Genomic DNA, 27,383 nt, shown 5'->3' with positions numbered 1-27,383 from the left:
GAATTTTGTGTATACAAAGTATAAAATGTTTTCGTTCACAGGTCTAGGCGTGGCAAGGCATTGAAAATATTGCAAAAGTGATCGGACAGCGGTACCCCTTTGATTTACACGCGTGCCGCTGTCCGATCACTGTTGCAATTTTTTCAACGCCTTGCCACGCCCAGACCTGTGAACGAAAACATTTTATACTTTGTATACACCACATTCAGCATATTTGTAGTTCCGTGTCAAAAATAGAGCTCAATCCATCAAAGCAAACCATAGTTACAGCATCTCGAATTTGGTCATTTTGTATGAAAATCGGCGTTTGTCCGATCAATTATGCAGCACAGTGTACGTGAGCCTATCTGAAGGTATTCCTGAATGAATTTCTGGAGAATTTTTTGATGAACTTTTGAAGAAATTTATGGATGAATCCTGGAAGGAATTCCTGGAAAAAAATCTGAAAGAATTTCTGGAGGAACACCTGGAGGAGGAGCTAATGTAGTTAATGGAGAAATTCCTAAAAGAATTTCTGGAGGAATTTTTTAAGGATTTCCTGGAGGATTTATTTTTAGGAATTTCTGGAGAAATATTTGAGGCATCCTGGAGAAATTTTTGGAGGATATTCATAAGAATTCCTGAAAGATCTTTTGGAGTAATTTATGGAGAAATTCTTTGAGCACTGACAGGAGGAATTCCAGCAAGAATTCTTTGAGAAATTTTTGAAGAAATATTTGAAGCTTCCTGGAGGAACTTCTGGAGGAATGTCTGAAGCAACTTCTAGAGAAGTTTCTGAAGGAATTCATAGAGGAATTTTTGAGTCATTTCTAAAGAAATTCATTGATTAATCTAGGTAAAAATTCCAACAGGGTTTTCTGGAGGAATGCTGGAAGGAATTCCTGGAGAAATCCCTGAAAGAATTCCTGTAGGTTTTTCTGAAGAAATTCTTTAGGAAATTTTTGGAGGCATTAATGGTGGAATTCCTTGAGGAATTACTGAAGGAGAAGTATGTGAGCCAATCTGAAGGAATTTCTGGATGAATTTCTGGAAAATTTTGTAATGAAGTATTGAAGAAATTCATGGATGAATCCATGAAATTTGATTAAAACGTTATTTTGGGCGTTAACTGTTAACGCCCTGACAGTACCAGATGGAGTGTTTATGCAATTTGACTTAAGTTGGTACCCACGATCACCCACAAATTTTAATGAAACGTCAATTTTGAGTTTTTAGGGTAAGTAAAATTGACAAAAAAAAAATGATGGGAAGCGTAGTGTACGTTCAGCGAGCTTATCTGGATCATATTGATCCCAAAATCCTACTAGGGTTAATTTGGTTATAATGATATTCTTGAAGGAAATAGTCCGGTGTTCTTTTGGTCACGTGAAGCAACGTGGAACTGGATCAAACTGTAGGAATGAAAACTTCCAAAAATTGTCTAAATCCATTAGGGTAAAAGCTTCCTTAGTGCAGGTAGTATCAAAAATGGTAGTAGTGTTAAATTAGCACTATTTCAACCAAAAAGCTTGCAAATGACATTTTTAATAGATGCATTATACTTAATTAATAACATTAATTCAAACTTTTGTTCAGGATTCGTCGAAAAACCTATTAAACAATTATTTTCCTTATGTGTTTTGCTCCTTTGCACCTATAGTGGTGGTTGTGTTCCTATAGTGGTGGGTCCCATAAGAATTCAATGGAAACGCCACTATAGGAACCAATGTAAAATTTTACCTCCATAATGGGAACCGTATACCTTTTGGTGCAAGTGATTTATTAGAATGAACTCAAATGAACGATGGTTCTTACCTTTTTCCTATCAAATTTAAATGAAAAACTACCGATTAACGTTTTCAGACTTCTTGTTTTGTGGTATTATCAATTTTAGTCAATTATTTTACTATCAGGAGCTACTAATTGCACCACTATTGGTACGTTTACCCTAATGTTGCCTGGTTACCGCATCCATAACAGTAGTTTGGTGCAGAGAATAGTGTTAAACGACATTACGATCGTGGTACCAGTTGTAGCCTTCCATGACAAGCTGATACGCCCGAGATACCAACGTCAGACCGTTTGAGTGATTGAAAGTTCCGAAATGACCTGGCCGAAAGTGTAACCAGCACCTCGTGGCGATATGCCCCAGCCGCTCCGGTTATCCGGATCGGACCAAAGGAGATCACACATGGGTCCCTCGTGAGGTACTTACCGCAATCTGTCCAACGCCCGGATGTGGTCCAGCGTGTCGATCGAGGGACTGAGATGGCCATGCAAATAGAAAATTTGACCGTCGACCAGGCCGTCAGCGGGAGATGATCAAACAGGTTGGTAAAATACTTTCAAACGTTCGGGTTGCCGTACTTCCGTAAACACTCATCGTAGAAGCCGTACACCTGTTGGTTTGGCGGGACTCGTGATTACCGCGCAGGATTGTGATTCTCTCACGCTATCGAACCTTTAGCGCCACCAGTAGCATCACTGTTTTGATTGGGTAATTAGTGTCCGGCGATCGTCCGCTTATCCGCAAGAGCTCCATCAGGTCGTCCAACTAGCCGTGCACAAACTGACACCGGACATTTTATCTCCTGTACATTTGACTCCTTTGCCAAAATTGTCTTCGCCTTATCACACAGGGTTTTCACTTGGGTTTCGGTCATTGTTTGCACTCGTTTATTTGTTCGATCCGATATTCCAAATCTGTAAGTGTCACTTTGTCCTCAATCCTTATTTTTTTTCCTCCGCTCTGTTTTACTGCTGCCGGGGGATCGATGCTAGAGGTGTGCTTCTGCTGCTGATTAGCCGAAATTCGGCCTTTCCCATCCAATTCCTCACACTCGCGGATGGCAAACGGGCATTTATACCCGACGCGTACGACGGACCGTGTTCCGGTACGGGTCACAAACCGGAGTCGCACAGCGGAAAATCAAACAAAATCACTGCCGACGAGTCCTAACTTCCGAACGGGCAAGCAAAAATAAACCAAAAACGCCCTTGCGGGACGACGGCGGCCGTCCGTTTTGCAACCAAAACAAACCGCTGTCATTCCGCTCGATCTCGAACACTCACACATTCTCAATTTTATGCTTACTAATACATATGCACGTTTTGTATGTATTGGTGACCCAAAAGCTAATGCGCACTAATACATTCACAACAGCATAGCAACCGATGGTACCCACACATTGCAGTTTGTCAATGTGTGGTCAAAAATACTACTCGAATTTTTGTGCGCGCAGGCGCACCATCAAATAAGCGCGGAAAAGTGCTTCTACCGCCGACAAGCTACTTTTGCGCTTGCAGCGTGCGCGTTTTCTCCTAAAATATGCGCGCTTTGTTTTGGGTGATGGACGTAGCAACACTAGCCAGAAGCTTGCGCTGCAGTCGTGGCGTCGGTCTACTGGGTTGGATTCGAGTCCGCGGTTGGAAAGGGGTCCCCGGCAAGGGTCGGGGCAGGTGGAGACCCTGCTGTCAGCAACCTTCTGGTGCAGCTGATAGGGCCTGAAGGGTAGTGATACCCTTGCCTTCAGCAGGTCAGATCGGGTTGCACGTGGGCATCAGTTCTTGATGTCTGCAAAGCAGTTGGGCGCGGACGGGGTTGACCCTGCCCGCCTTCCGAGGATAAATGGAGTGGCGAGGACCACTCGGGAAACTGGCTAAGCGCCAGCATGTTACCGTGATGGACTCTCCAGAGCGAGTCATCGATGTTCGTTGCTGCTAGGCTACGCAGCTAACTTTGAGGGTGCGATGTGCACTAGCCCCTCTCTGAAGCAATACATTCTTGGTGGTTCCGGAGAGACGTAGGGTTTGGCGACCATAGGAATGTGTTTAGTGGGTACGAGGAGAGAGTAGTCCTGGCTTTTACTTTTGTTGTAGAAGACGGCCTCAGCCCCACACTACCCTAACCTTCCTGTTAGGGTGTCTGTTGAGCAGATTATCCCCCTATGGTTTAGAAGGAAAAAAAAGAGCGATGTTGAAGAGTAGGCATAAGAGTCCATCACCTTGTCGCAGTCCCCGGCGAGATTCGAATGAACTGGATAGTTCACCCGAAACTCTTACGTAGTTTTGCACACCGTCCATTGTTGCCTTAATCAGTCTAGTCAGCTTCCCAGGAAAGCCGTTTACGTCCATGATTCTCCATAGCTCTGCACAGTCGATACTGTCGTATGACGCTTTAAAGTCGATGAGTAAGAGATGCGTTGAGATCTGGTATTCACAGTACATCTGGAGGATTTGCCGTACGGTGAAGTCTGCTTTCCGTTCTCTGCTGCATTGGCGTAGTCACTCCCTCCGTTGTCGTGGTCTCCCGTGTCTACGTCTTCCACGCCATTCAGGTGCTCGTCGAAGTGCTGCTTCCATCTTTCGATCACCTCACGTTCATCCGTTACGAGGCCTCCGTCCTTATCCCTGAATATTTTGGCTCGTGGCACGAAGCCGTTGCGGGATGCGTTGAGCTTTTCGTAGAACTTCCATGTTTCATGGAATGGCATAGCAGTTCCATTTCCTCGCACTCCGTTTCATCCAGGCGGCGCTTTTTCTCCTGTCCTGGCTGCTGTTTCCGCTTCTGAGCGTTCCACGTTCTGCCGGGATCCTTGCTGCAGTATTACCGCCCGTGTGCTGCGTTCATCTCCTCCAAAATCGCTCTGCACTCCTCGTCGGACAATTCGTTTCGTCGACTCCTTTCCACGTACCCGATGGTGGTCTCGGCTGCGCCGTTGATGGCTGCTTTTACTGTTCTCTGGCAGTTCTCTAGAGGGGCCACCCTCGTCTGGCAATGCTGCCTCGAGATTCTGTGTGTATGCTTAGGCGACATCCGGAAAGCAAAGGGGTGTAAGTGACGAAACCCCCCAGACAACCAGTAACCGTATAGGATGTTGCATAAAATGATAAAGTGGAGGTCATAGGCGTGCATGCATTCATTTAGGCGCATGTAAAATGTAAGTATATCGCCTCCATTTTAACATCTTATGCAACATCGTATACGATCACTGGTTGACTGGGCCCACTTTTGAGTAAATGAGACTCTACGTTTCCCACGTTTTTCATCCCGATTTATTGTAATGTTGTAATAATCTTAAAAAAAACATTTTTTTTTTTGAAAAGTATGAAGTCTGAAAATTTTTAAGGTACCTATGCTCAACTCAAATTTGACAAAAGGTCACTTACACTCCACTGCATCTGGGTCACTCAAATATGGAAAATCAACGTTTTCCACGTTATTCCTTGAACTTCACTACTCGTTCTCGCATTGACCTTTTTAATTTTAGATATAGTCTGCTTTCATCTAAAGGATAATTGGCGTGAAGACGTTCTGCCCCAAGGACATCAGTAATTATTCTATCCGCACCACCTGATATCCTATAGCATAAATGAGATTTTCACGGAACAATTTTATTTCACATTGGAATTACTGCTCACAAATCGCAGTTTTCTTGTAAATTTTGCAGTAACATTACGCCACCTAATGAGCCAATTTTGAAATAATTTGTTCACCAGTCAAGAAGAAACGGCCTTAAAGAAAGAACGTTTTGCGTATATGGTTGATGTTATGAATTTCCTTGAATTAGGCATTCTAGATCATGATGTAAGACTACATGCTCACCTTATTTCAATCTGCAACTAGTTATTTTGCACTATATCCATATTGATTGAATCCTGCTATAACTGTTTCTCCATTCCATCGAAAACTATAATCGAAAAACGTCGTCTCGACGGATCGATCGAACCGTAATGAAAACCAGTCAGCAAGATTGACAAATTCAATTTCTCAGATCAGCTGCATTAAATCATAATTTCACCATTGAAGTTTCTTTCCCATATTCCGACTAGTAGCATGAAACGTAACCAAAGAAACACAAATCGCTTCTGATTTAAATTTTCCTCAGAAACAGATCATTGGCACATCATCACATGAATAATGCAATTTAACTTTCGATACCGATTTTCCCCGGCCATTATCCCCAGCAGCCAGCAACAGAGTGTGTACTGTGTATCGTTAAGGTAAGATATCGGTATTAACAAGTCACGCCAGACACGCCAGTACCATCGCGCACGCCGTCGGTCCAGCTGGCTGGCAGACACTCACCGGTAGACCGAAGTGTTCTCGTCGGCATCCAAGTGGTACAGGAGCACGTGGGCATCGTGTTCGAAGACATGCGTCTGCCGTATCGTGAAGACGAAGTACGTTGGCATGCACAGGATCGGCGCCAGGATGTAGCAGAGGAGAATTGCATAACTGTAATTAGATTGAGCGTAGATGGCCAATGAACCGTGCGGGTGTCTGTAACGAGAGAGAGGAAAAAAAAAAGAAAATACTGGAGTGTTGAAAGAAGAAAAATATCCAATGAAATGGACAATGGACGGACATGCCTTGAAGATGGATGAACTCGGGCACACTCAAGATGTCTTGGTGAAAGCGGACGAAGAAAATGGAAGCTATCCCACGAGATGATTATCTCATTATAGTATTTTATTCTGATGGAGAGGGGGGGAGCTCAATGAAAAAGATGTGCTTGGATACTTGTGAAATTAATTAAGTGAACATAAGTTGAATTTCCTGCGAAAGAGCAATTTTCCATCTCAGTTGTGGATAGTTGGCCGGCCAACCTATGGTCCCTGAACGATGGCATGGATTATGAGCCCAATAGTTTACTAAACAAATCAAGGAGCAATTCCAACAGCCGCTAAAGCGCGAAAATTAAATTGAAGAACAACAATAACACCCCGCGGTTAAAGCCTTTCCAGCGAGATCCAACATGCTAATTAGTTTTCTTAGCAGCAATAATGTCCTCCGGGAAGAGCCACGTCGCGTCGTCACTGTGTGAACGAATTTTCATTTTAAGCTATGGCAACTGTCAATTATCGCTGTGCCATAGGCGAGTAATTAAACGATGGATTTGATCCAGAAATATTGCGAATGTTTACGGGATGTTATCGTTCCAGGAAGGATAATTTTGATAATTATACTGTACAATATGGGAGTATGACAAATTGGGTATTATGTATCGTTTTGATGTTTTAATTTTTTGCATAACATAAGCAAACCTATCTGAAAATTTCACTTTTTATGTAACCACGTAGCAGTTTTAAAAATTTGCAAAATTCCTTAATAATCTCTTAAAAAATCTATCAAAGATACACTCGGAAATTTTCTCCAGGAATTTCTTTAGATTCTCATGTATATCTTCAGAAATTTGCAAAAATCCAAGGATCCAAGGATTTTTTTTAAGAAACTCTGCAATGAATGCCTACGAAGATTTCTCTGGGAAATCCATCAGGAATTCTTCTATTGATTTATAAAAAAAATAGTTTCCTTTTGAATTTTCTTCAAATTTTCTAGAAATTCTCCCAAAATTTAATTTAGCAACTTTTTATAAAACATTCCGTGGATTGCTTCTGATATTCTTTTAGATTCCTTTAGAAATTCCTCTACTCCTGTTTCTGTTCATTCTATCGGCATATTTTTTTCACGATTGTGTCTGTTGCACCTCATTATATTACGAGTATCTCTATGTTTTGCTATTTGGGTGTGCATTGGCTAACAAATGGACCCAATGTGTTTTGAAGAATGGGTTGCAATATCTGTAAATCTTATTTTACAGATATATTTATTGTGGAATGTAATCTACGCTACTCTTGGAGCCTCATATTACATTTCTGATAACTTAGCAACATTCACTTGGAGATCTGCGTCATCCAACCTATTCTGGAATTAAGACCATCAAGCCCAACCAACTCTACACTTGAATCTTTTTACTATATCGGTGTAGCTTCTCCAAAAAACCATAGGAATTCGTGAAGGAATTCCAACAGAAATTACTCAGGAAATCCTCCAGAAACTTCTTCAGTAATTCCTCGACGAATTCTTACAGGAAATCCACCAGGAATATTCTAGGAAATATTTTCACGAATTGCTCTCGAAATTTCTCCGTGAATACCTCCAGGGTGCCTCAGGAAACCTTTAGTAATTTCTCAAGAAAATACTCCTGGGATTACTCTAAAAACTCATACGAGAATTCCTTCAGGGATTTCCTCAGAAATTCCTCCGAAATTGTTTAAGGAATTACGCCAAAAATTCCTCCAGGAACTCCTTCCGGAATTACTCCAGAGATTCCTTAATAAATTCTTTATGGAATTCCACCTGGAAGTTTTTTCAGGTAATTCTCCAGGAAATGCTCCGAGACTTCTTCCCAGAATTTCTTCAAAAATTTCATTAGGAATTTCTCCAAGAATTTCTCCATAGATACCTCCAGCGTTTTTTCCAGAATTTATCCAGTTTTTCCTCCTAAAATTCTGCCAAGAATTCCTCCACGAATCCGTTCAGGAATACGTCCAGTATACACTCCAGGATGTATTTCTGAAGTTTGCCCAACAAGTACTTACTCCAGTAATTCCTTCAGGAATTCCTTTAAGAATTTCTACAGGAATTACTCTACGAATTCTTCCTGCAATTACTACAGAACTTCCTCTAGGAATTCTTCCTGGAAATACTCCAGGAATTCCTACCAGAAATATTCTAGGAAATACTCCAAAAATTCATCCTGGAATCGCTCGAGCAATTTTTCCAGAAATTCCTCCAGGATTTCCGTCATAAATTATTCCAGGAAGAACTCCAGGAATTTCTACAAGGAATATTCCGGGAATACCTCTAGAAATTACTCTAGAAAATAAAAAGGCTATCTGCCTGACGTTTCGAGACCAGATAGCTTAAATTTCGTTTAATACAATAAAGACTGCGTTGCCCAAAATCATAAGATAAAAGTTCTGTAGGATTTTTTGGAGGACTTCCTGGAGGGATTCTTGGAAGAATTCTAGGCAGATGTCTTGGAGAAACTCCTGGATGAATTCTGGGATGAATAATTGTAGAAATTCCCTGAGGAATTATTGGTGGAATTCTTGAAGAATTTATTAAGGAATTCCTGAAAGAGATCCTGGAGTAATTTCGGGAAGACTTTTTTTCGTAATTCCTTAAGGATTACGAATTCTTAGAGTAATCCCAGGAGTATTTTCTTGAGGCATTACGACTGTGGAGGTATTCATGAAGGAATTTCTGGATTAATTCTTGAAAAAAAAACTCCTATAAAATCCCCGAAGGAATTGCTTGAAGAATTCTTCGTGGAATTCCTGAAGAAGTTCCTGGAGGATTTCCTGAGTAATTTATGTTGGAATTCCTTGAAAAATTTCTTCACGAATTCCTGGAGGAATTTCTGGAGAAATTCCTAAAAGTAATCTCGGATGAATCTTTGGACTATTTTTTTGGAAGAATTTCCTTACGATTTCTGAAGGTTTCTGGAGAAATTCTTAGAGGAATTCCTGGAGAAATTCTTGGAGGAATTCCTGGAGGAATGCTTGGAGACTTTCTTGCCAGAAGTCTATTAGGAGTTTCTGAAGGAATTCTTGGAGAATACCTAGAGGGATTCCTTGAGAAATTCTTGGAAGATTTTTTAGAGTAATATCTGAAGAAATTCTTGAAGAAATTCCTGGTGGAATTCTTGAACGATTTTTTAACAAATTCCTGGAGGGATTCTTGTAAGAATTTCTGGTAGAATTCTTAGAAGAACTCCTGGAAGAATTTTCGGAGAATTTCGCAAAAAAAATCCTGGAAGAATACTTCCAGAAATTATTGGCAGAATTTCTCAGAGGAATGCCTGGAAAGATTCTTCAAGAAACTCGTTGCGAAAGTCTTGGAGGAATTCCTGAAATATTTTTTGGAGGAGTTACTCCGATATAGTAAAGAGATTCAAGTATAGAGTTGGTGGGGCTTGAAGGTCTTAATTCCAGAATAGTTTGGATGACCTAGATCAAAAAGTGAATGTTACTATGTACTATGAGGCTCTAAGAGTATCATAGACTATATTTCGCAAGCATTCGCTACAATAATAATATCCTAAGATTTACAGATATTGCCACCCATTCTTCAAAATATATTGGGTCCATTTGTTAGCCAATGGACACCCAAATAGCAAAACATAGAGATACTCGTAATATTATGAGGTGCAACAGACACAATCGAGAAAGAATTATGCCGATAGACTGAACAAAAACAAGAGCAGAGCCTGTAGACCTTGAAGGTCATAATTCCAGAATAGTTTGGAAAGCCTGAAATATTCCATGAATGTTCCAATAGCATTATAGTTGTGCACTGAGGCTCCAGGGAAGAAAGCTACATAATGTCGCTCAGCATGATGGAGTAATCATTTTCAGCATTCTGAAGAAATCTTTCTCATAATTCTAGTGGAACTTCTTTCAGCATTCTAAAGATTCTCTCTCTAAATATTCTGGGGGAATTTCTCTCAGCAGTCTGCGGGAATTTATTTTAGTACTATATGGGAATACTTCTCAGAGTTCTGGGGAATATCAGGATATCAGGATTTTTCTTGCAATTCAAAAATATTAAATTTCATATTTTTTTTCTAGAATTCACATGTTATATCCATTTCCTAATCAGAGTTCCAAAATGTTCGATGTGCAAGCTCAAGTTTAGATATTGAATTTATTTAGACAAATATATCATACCATGAACTTGAACTACAAACAGTAAACGAATCATTTTATAGTTTTGCTATATTTTATATTATCGAATCGATGTGAAAAATCGATTCAAAGCATTCGATTAAATCGGTGAATCGATTCTGCTGATCCAATTCGAATCGATTCACAAAAAAACGATGTCTCATCCAGATTTACCCAATGCTAGTGGCTGCACGTTCACTTCATAAGTGGATGGTCATGGGTTCGATCCCAGCCCCGGCACTTGCAATTTTTCGTCAGTTGGTCTTCCACCCGAGAGCAGCTGACACCTGACCCTCTTCTGAGCATATGCTCTAACAGACCTTGGATATCGGCTAACGGCAACTCATAAAGGACCCCCACGGACAGGGTAGAAAAGTGACAGTAGCGCAACGGCAACCAGTTCGAATTAGTACAATTAGAATAGAATACATTTAGGCGCTGCACAAAGTGTAAGTGCAGCCGCCATTTGGATTCGCTCACGCAGTGCCCTAGTGGACAAAAGAGCTGTAAATTAGGTTAAATGATTGAAAAATAAAAAAAAATCATGAATTTCTCCAAAAAAAATCTTCAAGAATTCTTTAAGGTAGATTTCTATGGGTTGCTTCTGAAGCTCCACTAAGAATTACTTCAAAAATTATTCTAGGAATTTGTTCAAAAAAAATATTCGGAAATTTCTCCACATTTCAAATATTGTTCAATACAATCTTCCCGTGTTTTTTTTTTCAGAAAATTTTCCCAACATTCCTTCAGAAATACCTACACATTTTCTCGAAAAACTTAACCAGATGATGGAAATGAACCATGTTCAGGAAATTCACTAGGAATTCTATTGAAAATTCCCTTAGAAATATCTCATAATTTTTTAGGTGTAAAGTTTATCTATGCGCTTCTCAGAGTATTCAAGAGTTTTTTTTATTTCGAAAATTCATCCACATGTTTTTCCAAGAATACTTCTAGAAAATTCTTTAAAAAACTTATTGAAGGATCTCCCCATGCATTTTTCCATAAATTCTTCCATTTTTATTCTATGAATTCTAAAAAGGGCTTCCCGAGAAGTTTCTCCAGATATTTCTTCAGGAAGTTTTTAAGTAATTCCTCCTGAGATATTTACAGGAGATTCCCTGGGATTTCTTCGAATATTCCTCCAGATATTCATTCAAAAGTACTTCCTAAGATTTCTTCACAAATACCTCCAGGGTTTCCTTTAGAAACTCTTGCTGGGATTCCTTCTCAAATTCCTTTGAGAAAATGTTTAAATTTCCAGAATTTCCTCAAAATTTTAGAAATTTCTTTGGAAAATTTAATAAGGGATTTCTCCAAAACTTGTTTATGGAGTTATTCAGATACTTTTATAAACAAAAAAAAACTACTTTACAAATCCATCAGGGATGGGGATTGCTTCGAAACTTCTATCCAAGATTTCTTTACGAAATATCTACAGCGATTTCTACAAAAAAAAATCAAACAAATTTTTTTCATGCGATTTAATCAGAAATATCTTCTTGAATGTCTTTAAAAATCACTGCAGAATTTGTACAGATATTCCGCATGGGAATTTTCAGAAATTGATTGGTGGATTGCTTCAAGAAAGTCCTTAAAAAATTCCTGTCAAGAAATCCCTTGAAAATTCCTGGGGATACCTCTGGATGCCAGAGCCCGTAGCGTAGTAGCCACACGTTCACTTCATAAGTGGATGGTCATGAGTTCGATCCCAGCCCTGGCACTTCCGCGTTGCTTTTCTCCTCGAGAGCGGCTGACACCTGACCCTCTTCTGAGCATATGCTCTAACGGACCCGGAAACTGGGATATCGGCTAACGGCAACTCATAATGGACTTCCAATTGGATTGGAAAAGGAACAAGAGCCACACATCAACATCCTCGTGCTCATCATTCTACTATGGATAGGATAGAAAAGTGACAACAGCACAAAGGCCACCAGTTCGATATAGTAGAATTAGAATAGAATACATTTACGCGTTGTACAAACTGTGAGTGCAGCTGCCAATTGAAATCGCTTATGCAGTGCCTTAGTGGACAAAAGAGCTGTAAATAAGGTTAAGGGGTAAAAAAAAGAATAAATATCTTTGGCAAGTTTTAGAAGAATTTCTTGAAATTGTTTTATATATATTCCTGAACGAAAACTGCTGAAGCAATTTCTGATGTTATCTGTTGTGCAATTCCTGGATGAATGCCTTGGATGCTACCTAGAAGGATATTTTAAGAAACATCTTAAGATACCCCCTTTATTCTCAGAAAAAAAAACCATGGGAGCCTTATTGAAAAGCTCTGCAAGTAATTCCAAGGAAAAATGCTTGAGCAGTTTCTGGAGGGACTCCAGGAAAAATCCATTGAGGGATTCCTGAAGGAAGCTTTTAAAAAAATCTATCAAAATCTCAGATGAAGATACTGGTCTTCTGGTATCTTCTCTCAATAAATATCTGAAGGATCCCTGAAAGATTTTCTGAAAGAATTCTTGGAGGAACTTCGGGAAATGCCTCTGAAGGAATTCTCAGATTTTGTATACAATATCTGAAGAGATGTGCATACAAAAATCCCTAAACTACTACATAGACAAAAACTTTGCAAAGTGCTAAGGAATGGATTCTGGAGTGATTTCTGCAGGAATTGTTGAGAGAATCTGAAGGAATGTCAAAATAAATCGAAAGCAATGCCATGAGGAATACCTGAAGGAAATTTCAGAAGAATCTCTTGAGAATTTCCTAGAAGAGTTTCCAAATAAATGCCCGAGAAAATCCCTGATTAAGTTGAAAGATACCTGCAGGTAGCTCAGGAGAAATTCAAACAATAATTTCTGAAAAAGTTTCTGGAAGAATTATTGAATTTCTAAAGGAAAACCCAGCAAGAATTTCTGGAAGAATCTCTGAATCTTTATAAAAAAAAATCTCCTGGATTTTTATCTCTTGAAGATACGTTTGGAGGAATTCCTGGAGAAACTCCTGGAGAAATTCCTAGAAAAGTCTTCGGAGTAATCTCCTGGAAAACTTTGACAATATTTTGAGAAGAATTCCTTCAGAAATGTTTGGAGAAATAGATTAAGGAATACGCATGCACTAATGTAGCAATCCTTGAGTAAAATTCCTTTTTTTATTTCTTTGCACTCATCAATCCTAACTTAGAGCTCATTCTTCACAGTAACCTTATGAAATTCCTAAAGAGTTTTTAAAGGAATCCCAGGAGGAATTTTTGAACAAATTTCCGAGGAAACCCGTGGACCAGTTTCAAGTTGAATCTTTTGAAAAATGTCTAGAAAACTACTAAAGAAGTGCCGAGGTACATTCCCAGGGAAATTCCTGAAGGCTGTTCAGGCTCGTTTAGAAATTAACAGTCAACGTTAACTTCTTTTCTCGATCAGCCGGACAATACTCGGCTGTAAACTGGCTGTAATTCCCATATAGGAAGATGATTTCTTCAGCAATATTTTTTTTATATATCAGGAGCATATAGTCGATGGGAAGCACAGAGGTCCAATTTTTAGAGGAGTTGTCAGAAATTTAATGCTTGACCATGTCTTTATAATTGAATAAAGTATGTTAAACATTAATCTACTAATCAGGATTGTAGACTAGTTTAGGATTAGTAGTAGTAGTAGCTGGATCTTTGTTAAGTCAATTATAGCAACGTAAAAACCATCTCTTCGATATAAAATCACAACTGCTTTCTTTCCCTGGATTTTTTAGGCATACCATCCAGAGATACAATACAAAATATAAAAAAAAAACTATATGCTTAACCCTTTATAAGGCCGGAAAACTAGAAGAGCATGCTATTATGGATGATTATATACATGATTACATGCACAAAACATTTTTTGTTTAAAAGAAACTCTCAAAAATCTAGGTGGCAATATAGTTGCCACTGCCCGTATAGGCCACCAGCGTTGGTGGCAATATTCTTGCCACTGCCCGTTTATTGTACTTTTCTTCTTTTGACTTCGATTAAAAGCCGGAAAAGAGATTTTAGAGTAGATTAGGGCTTAACCCGTGTCAACGAATAATTTGATTATTTCTTAAAATATTTACCAAATCTATAATTTTACAATAAGTTTGAGCTAGTTTTCTTCACGCGATCAAATTTAGCCACTTTTTGAGACTACAAATGGCTCCCAAATTGTTGTTAAAGCTTTGTTTAGTACCAAAAAAATATCAGGCATTGTTAGTAATCCCAATTTTGCGTAGACCAAAAAAAAGTTCGAAATAAATTGTTATAAAACAGAAAAAAAAACAAACAGTAGGTGGCAATATCGTTACCACTGCCTTATAAAGAGTTAATTTGTTTATTTTATATGTAATACTTGAACAAAGTATACTGTTAATAATTTCAAGCTGGAGTTGTAATTTTTACAAAGTTGTACTTAAATAAATCCAAATCTAGTTAAAAAAAAAAGTACGGCCAAGCGCTACGGCCCCTACAAAAATTTTAAGATTTTCTTAAAAAAAATCTTAGAAAAAAGCTTCCTCTGCCAATTATCATTTAGCATGTGCATATCGTATGGCAGGCACGAAAATATTTTACACCCAAGAAAGTCGAGGAACGGAAAGCTCCTGGACTTGACATGGATACGTGTTCGATTATTGCATTAGCAATAATCAAACCGTCAGCATGGTCTCACACAAGTTCCATGCGATATGTGCCCAACGAGTTTCAATTAAGCTTGGCTAATTATAATACTTACTTGATAGCTATGTATCTCCACACGGCCAACATCACAGTCAGCAGTATCGATATGGTGTGCAGGATCTGAGTGAAGTGCATATGAAACATAAGGTACACCGCCCATGAATATGGATAGTCTTGTCGATCTGAAAAAAAAGGAAATAGAAACAAACATGGGTTAGCCTAGGAATTAGCTTTGTTATAATTGAAATGTAAACCGCCAATCGTTGCGCACAGGACTACTAATTAGGATTAGCATGCCTACAAATCATGGCATTCAACAAAGTCCGGTAGACCACCTAATTGACAGGACAATCCTTTTCAATCGTCCACAAATCCCATAATTGCGGTTGTCATTAGCAGGCATTTGGAAACTTCCGTCGGTGGAATAACACTGAACTAAAGCGATTCTAAAATTGAAAAACGTTTCTAGGACGCCAGTGGCGATAAATTCTGCAACTGACAAAAAGAGCTTTTCGAATTTACCTATCGCAATCAGTTAGTGCAGCGGTACGGCGAACACTCTACTGGTGATCGAAAATATTAACCAAAGTGTGGAACGGGGAAATTGGAATCTAATGCAAATCAGGAAGCCGCCCTGTGCCACTCGGTTGTTGCTATGGGGGTTTATTATGTTTGGCATTCCCAATCGTGAGTTTGAGTCTCCTGATTGCACTATACCTACGAATGGTGATGATAGATATCAGCAGAGCGGCTCTAGGAGAATTTCTATTTGCATGAACAGAGCGGTATTGCAACTAGCAAGTTTCACTTCAATGCTATGCTATTCGGATGAGAGGCAATTTCACCTATTTTGTAATTACGTGGATGCAAATATGTCAAATATGTAAATGCTCAACGTTATAAATTCAAGCAAATATTTTCGTATCAATGCAAATCCAGCGTTACCTAGTTTGTGTAAAAATAACACTAATTATACTTGCAAACGCGTTTAAATTTTAAGCTATGCAAGAAAAGAGTGCGAAAATTCGATGCCAATATTGCTACAAAGCTAAGTCGGAAAAGGCCGAAACTTGCGTTGAGTAAGAGATTTTTAAAACAGAAGAACGATAAGTGGGATGGGTTGTCCAGATATTCAATAGAAAAATCCCGAGGAGCATTCATGAGCGTGAGCATGGGTGCAGATCGTAGTTTCCATAGGTACACCGCAGCAGGGCAGCAGGGACGAAAGTCCTGGGGCCTGACGCACCCTCCCGCTTGCGAGTCAGACGCGTAGTCGCCGGCTAAGAATAGGACTACTAACCCCAATTCAGGGTGTCAAGCGACCCGTGCCGAGGAATGAGTGATCGAGGGGGTGAAACAGATGTTCGATCTTTAACGGAGCCTGTGGGGTACCTGGGCACCCCCCACAGTAAGCTGTCCCTTACCGCGTTAATGCAGGGCTCTGGCATGGTGAACATTCTTTCTCGTGCAACTCGTGGGAATACATTATGAGCAAAAATTCTAAAAATATCAACATAGGTGGAAGTAGTGGTGCGATCAACCCCTTCGCAAGAAGCGGGTTGATGAGGTCTCCGACAAGGAGAAGTGAGGAGTCAGGTGCTGGAAGCTGCTTACGTAGCTCAAGCGTGGGAGCTCCTGTCCACTCCACGGCAAGCCAGCCGGCGGACGTCATGGACGGAGCGTGGTTGCTGAGGGCCATCAGCCAAGAAGTAGGAAAAGGACGGCCCGCATTAGAGGTTGCTGAGCACCAGCTTGGCAAAACCATCGGCTTTGCGATAACTAAGTCGAATATAAGCAAGGACCTGAAAACGGCCTTGCTTAGACTTAGAGTGTCTGTCGATGAGGCCAAGCAGGAGCACGCGGTCGCGTTGCTGGCTGCTGCAGCGGCGGAACCCGCAAAGGAGAAGGCGTCGAAGTTTACACAAACGGAGGCCTTCTCCTTTGCAGGTAGTCCGAAGAGTGTGGAAGCGAATGCTCGTGACAAATGTGACAAGCATTCGCAGAAGCGGGCGAGGCAGCCGTCAGGTGAGGAGCTGTCTGGCGGCGCCCGCAAGGCCAAGCGTATAATAACCCCGAAAGCCGGTGGTAATGCCGGAAAGTCGGACCCAAGCCAGGGTTCCCGGAAAGCTGGGAAGGGTGGGCCTGAAAAGGCTGGCCCGTCCCGGAACGATGGGAACAAGGGGTTGGGACCATTGGTAGGCCCTCAGCAGCCACAGAGCAGGGCGATCCAAGGAGAGGACCCTCCTTGGACAAAGGTAGAGCGGAAGAGGAAGAAGAAGGTGAATCCGCAAGTAGAAGTGCAGGACGCCAAGCCAAGGCGTAGGAGGGCAGGTGCCAGGCGCGAGAAAGGCGACGCTATCGTCATCAAGACGGAACAGTCTAAGTACTCGGACGTCTTGAAGACGATGCGAAGCGACGCCAAGCTTGAGGGTCTTGGAGCCGACGTGCGCAGTATTAGACGTACTCGTACGGGCGAGATGATCCTGGAGCTGAAGCGCCAGAAGAAACACAAGGGCGCCACCTACAAGAGGCTGGCAGAAGAAGTCCTTGGTGAGGGTGTGCAGGTGAGGGCTCTGACACATGAGGCGACTCTGAAGGTCAAAGACATTGACGAGATCACCGAAGTGGAAGAGCTCGTCACGGCACTGCGGCAACAGTGCGATGTGCAGGTGGCCGCCGCAGCCGTTAAGCTACGGAGAGGGCCAGCAGGGACACAGATAGCTTTGGTTCAGCTACCTGTGGCGGATGTTAAAAAGTCCGTTAAAGTAGGGAGTATAAAGGTGGGCTGGTGTGTATGTCACCTGACATTCCACGAGCCACCAGAGGTTTGCTTCAGGTGTCTGGAACCAGGACACAAGTCGTGGGACTGTAAAGGCCCCGACAGGCGCAAACTGTGTAGGCGATGCGGCGCTGAAGGTCATAAGGCCCAAAGCTGCACGAGTCCGCCCATCTGCATGATCTGTACCGGGAAAACCTCGAAAAACAGACATCCGATGGGTGGTCCAGGGTGCCCGGCCTTTAAGAAAGCCGCAGTGAACAACAAATCACAGTGCAGGTAACGCAGCTGAACCTGGACCACTGTGATGCGGCTCAGCAACTGCTTTGTCAGGCGGTTTCTGAGTGGGAGACGGATATCGCCATCATTTCGGACCCATACCGAGTACCCGCCGGCAACGGCAACTGGGCCTCAGATGGGACCAGAAAAATGGCGGCGATATGGACGACGGGTAAATACCCCGTTCAGGAGTTGGTGTCTACTACCTATGAGGGCTTCGTGGTCGCCAAAGTAAACGGGGTCTTCTTCTGTAGCTGTTATGCGCCTCCGCGGTGGCCGATCGAGCAGTTCACGCAAATGCTGGACCGCTTAACGACCGTGCTAACAGGGCGAAGGCCGGTGGTAATAGCGGGCGACTTTAATGCCTGGGCCGTGGAATGGGGAAGCCGTCCAGCCGTCCGAACCAGCGGGGTCAGATCCTGCTAGAAACACTGGCCATCTTAGATGTCGACTTGGTTAATGTCGGTACCAAGAGTACCTTTAGTCAAAACTGTGCGAAGCCGATTGTTGACGTGACTTTTTGTAGTCCTGGCCTAACAAGTAGTTCGAACTGGAGAGTAGACGATAGCTACACTCACAGCGATCACCTGGCGGTTCGCTACAGTATCGACTACAATAACAGCAGGCAACGGGTAGAGGGAGATGCGGGTAGGCCAAGGCCATGCCCTCGCAGGTGAAAGATATCATACCTAGAACTGGGAGGCCACCGGCTTACTGGTGGACCGACGCGATTGCGGACCAGCGCCGCGCCTGCCTACAGACTAGGCGGTGGATGCAGCGAGCACGATCTCAGGAAAAACGAAACGAACGGCGGGTGGTGTTCGCCGCTGCAAAAGCCGCGCTGAGGACCGAGATAAGGGCAAGCAAAAAGGCCTGCTTCAAGGGTCTCTGTCAGAGTGCCAATGCGAATCCGTGGGGTGATGCCTACAGGATCGTGATGGCCAGGACGAGAGGTGTAATGGCTCCTACAGATATGTTGGATGGGATCATCGAGGGCTTTTTCCGCATCATGATCCTCGGCCTCCTTTTGTAGGACAGCCGGTGATTGGGGCTGGCGATGAGGAGAGGGCCACCAATGTAGAACTTGCGGGGACAGCGGGTTACTTCCAGAATCGAATACTACTTTACGACACAGAGCTGGGTCGGAAGTACTTTCACTTAACCTCAGGAGTCCCGCAGGGTTTTATCCTGAGTCCGGTTTATGGAATGTCATATACGACGAGGTGTTGAGGTTAGACTTCCCGGAGGGAGTAGAGATTGTCGGTGTAGAGCAGGTCGTGATATCTAATTTTAGAAGACACACTTTGTTGAAGGTTGTCACCCGAATGAATCTTTATTCAAAATCTAAACTTAAGCTTACCCCTATTACCTGGAGGTATCTGAAGTCCTTATTTACGAGTTAACCAATCAGTGATCGATGCACTGATCGGGAGAGAGAGAATATGTTGAAAGAGAGACCATCGAGTCAGCGCTATCGCACAGCATGGCGCCTTGGCAACAGCCCTGCCTGGGAACAGCCATAAAACAATAACCCCGTAAGTTGACACTTACTTGGGAAACGCTTATGCAATGTAACAGCCATCAGCCTTATGGGTTGATGACTGCCGATGTCTAGCGTTGACTCAGCATGACGCCAAGAAGGAATTGAAATTGGACATCGTTCGATGACATGTGTGAAGCACATGTCACATCGGCTTTGCTTTACAATACGCTCGAAGTCTACGGTGAGTGAGTATGAGCATGAGCAATGAGCATGATTGACCGCCCGCGGTTGCTCCTCTGTAATTGCAAAGACATCTGCATTTACACAAAGAACCAACAGATGATGCTTGGGACTAGCCTTCTCCTCATTGTGTAAATGCTGACATCCCAATACTTTTCAATAAGCAATACCAGGGCCGGCCGCATCCGAATGCAGGTCAGTTGAGGATAGGGAAGTAAGTGATGACGTGATTTTCGCTTAGGCCATTAACTGAGGAATTCTCTGCGTTACTACGAGAAATCACTAGGAGTTTGGATATTGAAAGAAAACGTTAGGGATTTTGTCTTGGTAAAGTTTACCAGGTAAACAAATCGCTACAATCACCAGACCGATTCTTGTTTTGCTATGAACGATGCACTCGCGAAAAATTCCCTTCGAAATCGTCATTTTTCAGGGAATATTACTTTACGACAGCTCGACAAATTAAATTTTACATGAAACTGTCGTCCCTGTTGAAACCTGAAGTTTTTTCTCCGCACGCGAAAACCGATTCTTCTCCAAACGGGCGTAGTGCATTGGACATAGTATGGGACAAACATCAAATTCTCGCTCCAGTCGACTTTTTTGATTCCATTTATGGCTCATATAAACTGTGCAAAATTTCAGCGCAATCGGTGAAACTATAATTTAGCGCAAGCGGTTCAAAGTTTTCATACGATTTACTATGGCGAAAGTTACACTTTTAGATAAAAAATCCCAGTAATCGTCCCTTGTCTACTTAATTCAAATCGATTAACATTTCTAGTAGAAAAATCATTTATGAAACTTTCCTTCGAAGACCGCAAAACGATTGGATGCTTGTGGAAAAAGTTATTGATTTATTACCGATTAGTGATCCAACGAACGGCTTTTTGTTTCGTTTTATTAGTAGCACTGTAGCTGCTGCTGTTTCTGGGGATGGTGATGCCTCCCACCACCCCACGCAACAATGGCAGCAGCAGTGTTGCTGATAAAACAAAACAAAAAGCCGTTCGTTGGATCACTAATCCGTAATAAATCAATAACTTTTTCCACAAGTATCCAATCGTTTTGCGGTCTTCGAAGGAACGTTTCCTTGGCTCTGTGGTCGTGCGGCTAGGGTCACCAAGCTCTTAATCGCATCGTGCTGAGGAGCGCGGGTTCGATTCCCGCCGCAGCTGTCAGGAAAAGTTTTTCGGCTGTGCCACTGGGCGTTGCATGCTAGTCCGTTGTCTAGTGTCGTGCTTCCTTCAAAGGGCGAAAAGCTCACTGGAAGCATTGAACGTGTCCGTGTCTTTTTAAGTTTCATAAATGATTTTTCTACTAGAAATGTTGATCGATTTTTTTTAAGGAGACTAAGGACGACCTCTGGGATTTTTTGGTTCATACTGTAACTTTTCCCATAGTAAAGCCTATGCAAACTTTGAACCGCTTGCGCTAAATTATAGTTTCACCGATTGCGCTGAAATTTTGTACAGTTCATATGGGACCTATGTAAATGAAAACAAAAAAGTCGACTGGAGGGAGAATTCATTTATCCATACAAGCGTGTCTCATACTATTGGACAGCGGACCAGGTTCTCCATCCAGCGCGCACCAGCCCCGGCGAATGCCCGACGCACGGTTTAGGAAGAAAACTATTTCCAGCTCGAAATTCTGGGTTAAAACTGTACGGATATTGCATTAACCCGTAAACACCCGGGACGATCTACTTTTGGCAGAAATGCAATATCTTCTTTGTTTTTAAACATTTTACCCTGGATTTTTTTTATAGTCAAGGGGAATAGTTGTGTCATCTTCCGTCGTTTGTCACCTAAAACAAATGAGTTCGTTGGAAGTTATCAAGCCGGCTTCATCGACGGCCGGTCGACAACGGACCAGATCTTTACCGTACGGCAAATCCTCCTGAAATGCCGTGAATACCAGGTCCCAACGCATCACCTGTTCATCGACTTCAAAGCGGCATACGACAGTATCGACCGCGCAGAGCTATGGAGAATTTTCTGGGAAGCTGACTAGACTGATTAAAGCAACGATGGACGGTGTGCAAAACTGCGTAAGGGTTTCGGGTGAACTATCTAGTCCATTCGAATCTCGCCGGGGACTGCGACAAGGTGATGGACTCTCATGTCTACTCTTCAACATCGCTTTGGAAGGTGTGATGCGACGAGCCGGGCTCAACAGCCGGGGAACGATTTTTACAAAATCCGGACAATTTGTGTGCTTTGCGGACGACATGGACATTATTGCCAGAACATTTGGAACGGTGGCAGAGCTGTACACCCGCATGAAACGCGAAGCAGCAAAGGCCGGACTGGTGGTGAATGCCTCAAAAACAAAGTACATGCTGGTAGGCGGAACCGAAAACGACCGGATCCGTCTGGGTAGTAATGTTACGATAGACGGGGATACTTTCGAGGTGGTGGAGGAATTCGTCTACCTCGGATCCTTACTGACAACAACGTGAGCCGTGAAATTCGGAGGCGCATCATCAGCGGAAGTCGGGCCTACTACGGGCTCCAGAAGAAACTGCGGTCGAAAAAGATTCACACACGCACCAAATGCGCCATGTACAAAACGCTAATAAGACCGGTGATCCTCTACGGGCACGAGACATGGACCATGCTCGAGGAGGACCTGCAAGCACTCGGAGTTTTCGAGCGACGCGTGCTAAGGACGATATTCGGCGGTGTGCAGGAGAACGGTGTGTGGCGGAGAAGAATGAACCACGAGCTCGCTGCACTTTACGGCGAACCCAGCATCCAGAAGGTGGCCAAAGCTGGAAGGATACGGTGGGCAGGGCATGTTGCAAGAATGCCGGACAACAACCCTGCAAAGCTGGTGTTTGCAACTGATCCGGTTGGCACAAGAAGGCGTAGAGCGCAGAGAGCCGGATGGGCGGACCAGGTGGAGCGTGACTTGGCGAGCATCGGGCGCGACCGAGGATGGAGAGCGGCAGCCACGAACCGTGTATTATGGAGAAATATTGTTGATTCAGTTTTATCTTAAATTTGATGTAATACTAAATAAATGAAATGAATGAATAGTTGTGCTAAGAAATGCATGGTACCTACCCACTTTGTAACCACTCCCCTTTTGCTGGTAGCCGAAAATACATGGCTTTCTTTTTGTATTTTTTATAAATTCTACATGTTTTTACTCAAATTTCATTTTGTTGCTCGAAGTTTGTGCCACAAATCCAACATTCTATACCAAATTTTATGCACGATGAATCATCACAGAACAGCTATTGCAGATCATGCACGAATACGGATTCCCGGATAAACTGACACGATTGATCAAGGCGACAATGGATCGAGTGATGTGCGTAGTTCAGGGACACTCTCGAGTCCCTTCAAATCTCGCAGAGGGTTACGACAAGGTGATGGTCTTTCGTGCTTGCTGTTCCACATTGCTTTAGAGGTTGTAATTAGGAGAGCGGGGATAAACACTAGTGGGACGATTTTCATGAAGTTCGTTCAGCTGTTTGGTTTCTCTGATGATATTAATATTATTGCTCGTAAATTTGAGACGATGGTGGAAACGCACATCCGACTAAAGAGTGAAGCCAGGCGAATCGGATTAGTCATTAATGTGTCGAAGACAAACTACATGATGGCAAAGGGCTCCAGGGAGGAATCATCGCACCCGCCACCCCGAATTTATATCGACGGTGATGAAATCGAGGCGGTTGAAGAATTCGTGTACTTGGGCTCACTGGTGACCGCCGAAAACGACACTAGCAAAGAAATTCAGAGGCGCATTGTGGCAGCTGGCAGGAAATCGTGCTTACTTTGGACTCCGCAGAACTCTACGATCGAATAAAGTTCACCGTAACACGAAGTTAACTATCTACAAAACGCTGATTAGACCGGTCGTCCTCTATGGGCACGAAACATGGACTCTACGTGAAGAGGACCAACGCGCCCTTGGAGTTTTCAAACGGAAGGTGTTGCGTACCATCTACGGCGCAGTGCAGATGGAAGACGGGAATTGGAGAAGGCGAATGAACCACGAGCTGCATCAGCTGCTGAGAGAACCAACCATCGTCCATACCGCGAAAATCGGGAAGCTACGGTGGGCGGATCACGTCATCAGGATGTCGGATAGCAACCCGACCAAAATGGTTCTCGATAGTCATCCGACCGGTACAAGAAGACGTGAAGCGCAGCGAGCTAGGTGGGTCGACCAAGTGGAGGACGATCTGCGGACGCCACGCGGAGTGCGGAACTGGAGACAAACAGCCATGGACCGAGTGGAATGGAGACGGCTACTATGTACAGCAGAGGCCATCCCGGCCTTAGCCTGATCGGTAAGGTAAGTAAGCATCACAGAACATAGTCTACGGTACTCAGAAAGCCTCAAAGAACTACTGGAATCTAGACAGGAATATTCATGGTACATGAATTGGGTGATCTAGGTCATCCAAACTACTCTGGAATTCACTTTCTTAAGATCTACAACATCTACCATGATTTGTGTTCACTCTGTTCATGAAATTTAGTCACGATGATGTCCATTAGACCTTGCAATTCTACGAGCAACTCGATATTGTGGTAGTTGGACATTCGTGAAATACAAATGGCCTCCAAAACTTTTTAAAGTTTGGGTTACGATATCTACATACTGTATCATGCTTTAATTGTAAAATATTCGTGGGATGTAGTCTATACTGCTGATGGAGCCTCAGTGCCCAACTACACGCAAAAAAAATTCGTTCCAATATACGTGCGCTCCCAATCACGGCAACGGGAACAAACGGGAACTATGCATAGCAACGATAACAACCATAAGAAATGTACACCGTGAACTAGATTTCACGTTTTCTAGAACGCCCATATTGACAGCTGGAACTAGTTCCAGTTCACGGTGTATATTTGCTTGTTCTCATATTTGCGTTTGTTTGCTCACGTTAACAGAACGGATTTCTGAGCGTGTATAATGCTTTTGGTACATTTATGGGGTATTCCAGGCTTTCCAAACTATTTTGGAATTAGGACCTTCAAGTTCTACAGGCTCTACTCTTGTTTCTGTTCACTCTATCGGCATAATTCTTTCACGATTGTGTCTGTTACACCTCATAATATTGCGAGTATCTCTATGGGTTGCTATTTGGATGTCCACTGGTATTCAAATGGATTCAACGTATTTTGAAGCATGGGTCGCAATATATGTTAATCTTATGATATGTTTATTGTAGCGAATGTTCGCCGAATATAATCTTCGCTACTCTTAGAACCTCAGAGTGCAGTTCTGAGAACTTAGCATCATTCACTTGGTAATCTAGGTCATCCAAATTATTCTGGAATTAAGACCTTCAAGCTCCACAAACTCTACAGAATCTCTTTACTTTATCGGTGTAACTTCTCCAAAAAATCCTTCAGGAATTCTTCCAAGACTTTCGCCAAGTATTCCTCAAATAACCTTTTCAGGTATTCCTCCAAGTATTCCTGGAAGAATTCTTCCAGGAAGTTTTCAAGAAATTCCTCGAAAATTCTTCCAGGAGTTCCTTTAAGTATTCTACCAGAAATTCCTACAAGATTCCCTCAAGTAATCAACGGTCACACATTGCCACATGGTCCAGAGGATGTGTAGGGATGAGTTTGGCGGGAATGCCGTTGCAACGGCTATCACTCATTGTTGACCGAATCCTCGTTAATTCACAAGCATCATGATTTACATTTCGTTCAAATTTCAAGATTTTTTGCTGTGTGTGTACGAATTCTAACTGGTCAATGCTTTATATTCGTGATTTAAAAAATCACCTTTAGGTAGGATTAATATTATGGTTAATTAGCTGTTGAGCATTGTATAGCCATCCACGATTTGTGTGAATAATCGCCTTTGCTATGCCACGCTACGCTCTACTCGGCCCAATTTTATACTCACCCACACGAGTCACCGGTTTCCCGCGCTTAATCGACCGGACATCCGATCGGCACGGTTCAAGTGCCGAACGAACGAACGCAACAACAAATTGCTTCCAACCCACTTACCTGGCAGTATCGAGTACATGTAGAAGGCAAACGGGATGTACTCCATCATTACGAACATGTCGGTCACGGAGAGCCACTTCAGGATGCGGTTGATGGGGATTTTGCTCATCTCTTTGCGGGTCAGGACGATGACATTCAAAATATTGGCTATTGTTCCGAAAACGCATATCTGAAACGAACGGAAGAGAAAAACGAAACGCGGTTGGTTTTGGGTGGGAAATCGATTTACAGTCCTGGGTGCAACAGAGCCCCTATCGGATGGATGCACTCAAATATGAGACTCGCGGTCTGTGGTAGTGTGAGTAAGTAATTGGCGGGAAGCTGGGAGTAGATTTCACAGATGAAATGCGATTCGTGACTAGAGAGCGTTTTCCGTAATCGGTTGGATTGTTTTGAAAAGACAACATGACACTTGCTCCGTTAAACACGCAGCGTGTATCGTCATTAAAGTTGCAAGATAGGGGAAACGGAACCCATCTTAAGCTTCGATTTTCCTCCTATCTAAAACAAAGCTAGTCAGCGCTATTTAAGTAGTTTTTTTTTTGTTTGTTAGGAGTAAGCATGCAGCAAAAATAACGGACACCTATTTTTGAAATAGGATGAATATGAAGGCAAAGCATGAAAAGGGTTACTCATACCCTATATATTATTGCCGTTATAGACATAATGAAAAGACATCAAGCAATTTGGTGAGCTCGTTCCTTGTTTTCCAATTATGCATTTTTATCATCAACTTTATCCAATACTCTCTATTATATTTAACTAATTTTCAATAGCCGGAAACACTTTTTGCCGTTTCAAATATATATTGGCACATGGCGGATTTGCTAGTTGGCTAAACATTCATGCCACTGTACCTACGCCGACCGACACGCATCCATTTGGCAAATACTTCGCTAAATTGGTTCTGTCAGATCATACATTGCCGGTGTTTAAGGTCATGCCATAGAGATGATTTGAATTGTAGGCATCCTATGTTTGTGTGCTGCGTGTCACAGATACTCGGTTTTGCAAATACCATAGTCGGTCAATGGTTATTTATGGTTGAAATGTTGTTTTTATCGAAACGGTTTTCAGTCGTAGTTATTTTAATAATGAATATTTGCAAATAGAACGATATTCGCGACAACAGGCAATGCTGATCGATACTCTGGGATATACAAGCATTTGAACAACGAGAAAATGGAAAAGCACATCGAATGATTAAAGTTATTATTTCTAATGTTCACATATAGCACTATTTTTACATATGCTTATGAGAATAGAATACAATACGTCCATGCAAACGGTAGTATGTAATCATAGATTTTTCTTTGATTCGCTGAGATATGGCTAAGACCATAAGGTATAAATATAAATCAATATACAAGTCCGAATGCCAAACCATTTTTGCTTTTAACCTGCAACCACTAACAAGATTGCCCCGCATATCTTGAATTTGAATTTCATTATCGATACCAGAAAGCACCATTGCACCAA

The 27,383-nt window shown here is 42.4% G+C and overlaps 1 protein-coding gene and 1 pseudogene across 3 annotated transcripts in view; both read right to left on the bottom strand.

The window, feature by feature from the left end:
- LOC109430795 (G-protein coupled receptor dmsr-1) overlaps positions 1 to 27,383 on the bottom strand; it is a 505,508-nt gene that overhangs the window by 40,116 nt on the left and 438,009 nt on the right. For all 3 annotated transcript variants that reach the window (XM_062852690.1, XM_062852692.1, XM_062852691.1), the window contains 3 exons: positions 25,905 to 26,073; positions 15,189 to 15,315; positions 6,068 to 6,262 (listed from right to left, as the gene is read on the bottom strand). In XM_062852690.1, coding sequence (XP_062708674.1) covers positions 6,068 to 6,262; positions 15,189 to 15,315; positions 25,905 to 26,073 — 491 coding nt within the window. The remainder of the gene's footprint in view (positions 1 to 6,067; positions 6,263 to 15,188; positions 15,316 to 25,904; positions 26,074 to 27,383) is intronic.
- Positions 1,353 to 3,327, bottom strand: LOC109419081 (serine/threonine-protein phosphatase PP2A-like; annotated as a pseudogene).

This window comes from Aedes albopictus, chromosome 2 (assembly GCF_035046485.1).
Source record: "Aedes albopictus strain Foshan chromosome 2, AalbF5, whole genome shotgun sequence".
Taxonomy (NCBI): domain Eukaryota; kingdom Metazoa; phylum Arthropoda; class Insecta; order Diptera; family Culicidae; genus Aedes; species Aedes albopictus.
The sequence above is the reverse complement of the archived record's forward strand: the minus strand, read 5'-3'. Positions and strand labels throughout refer to the sequence as shown.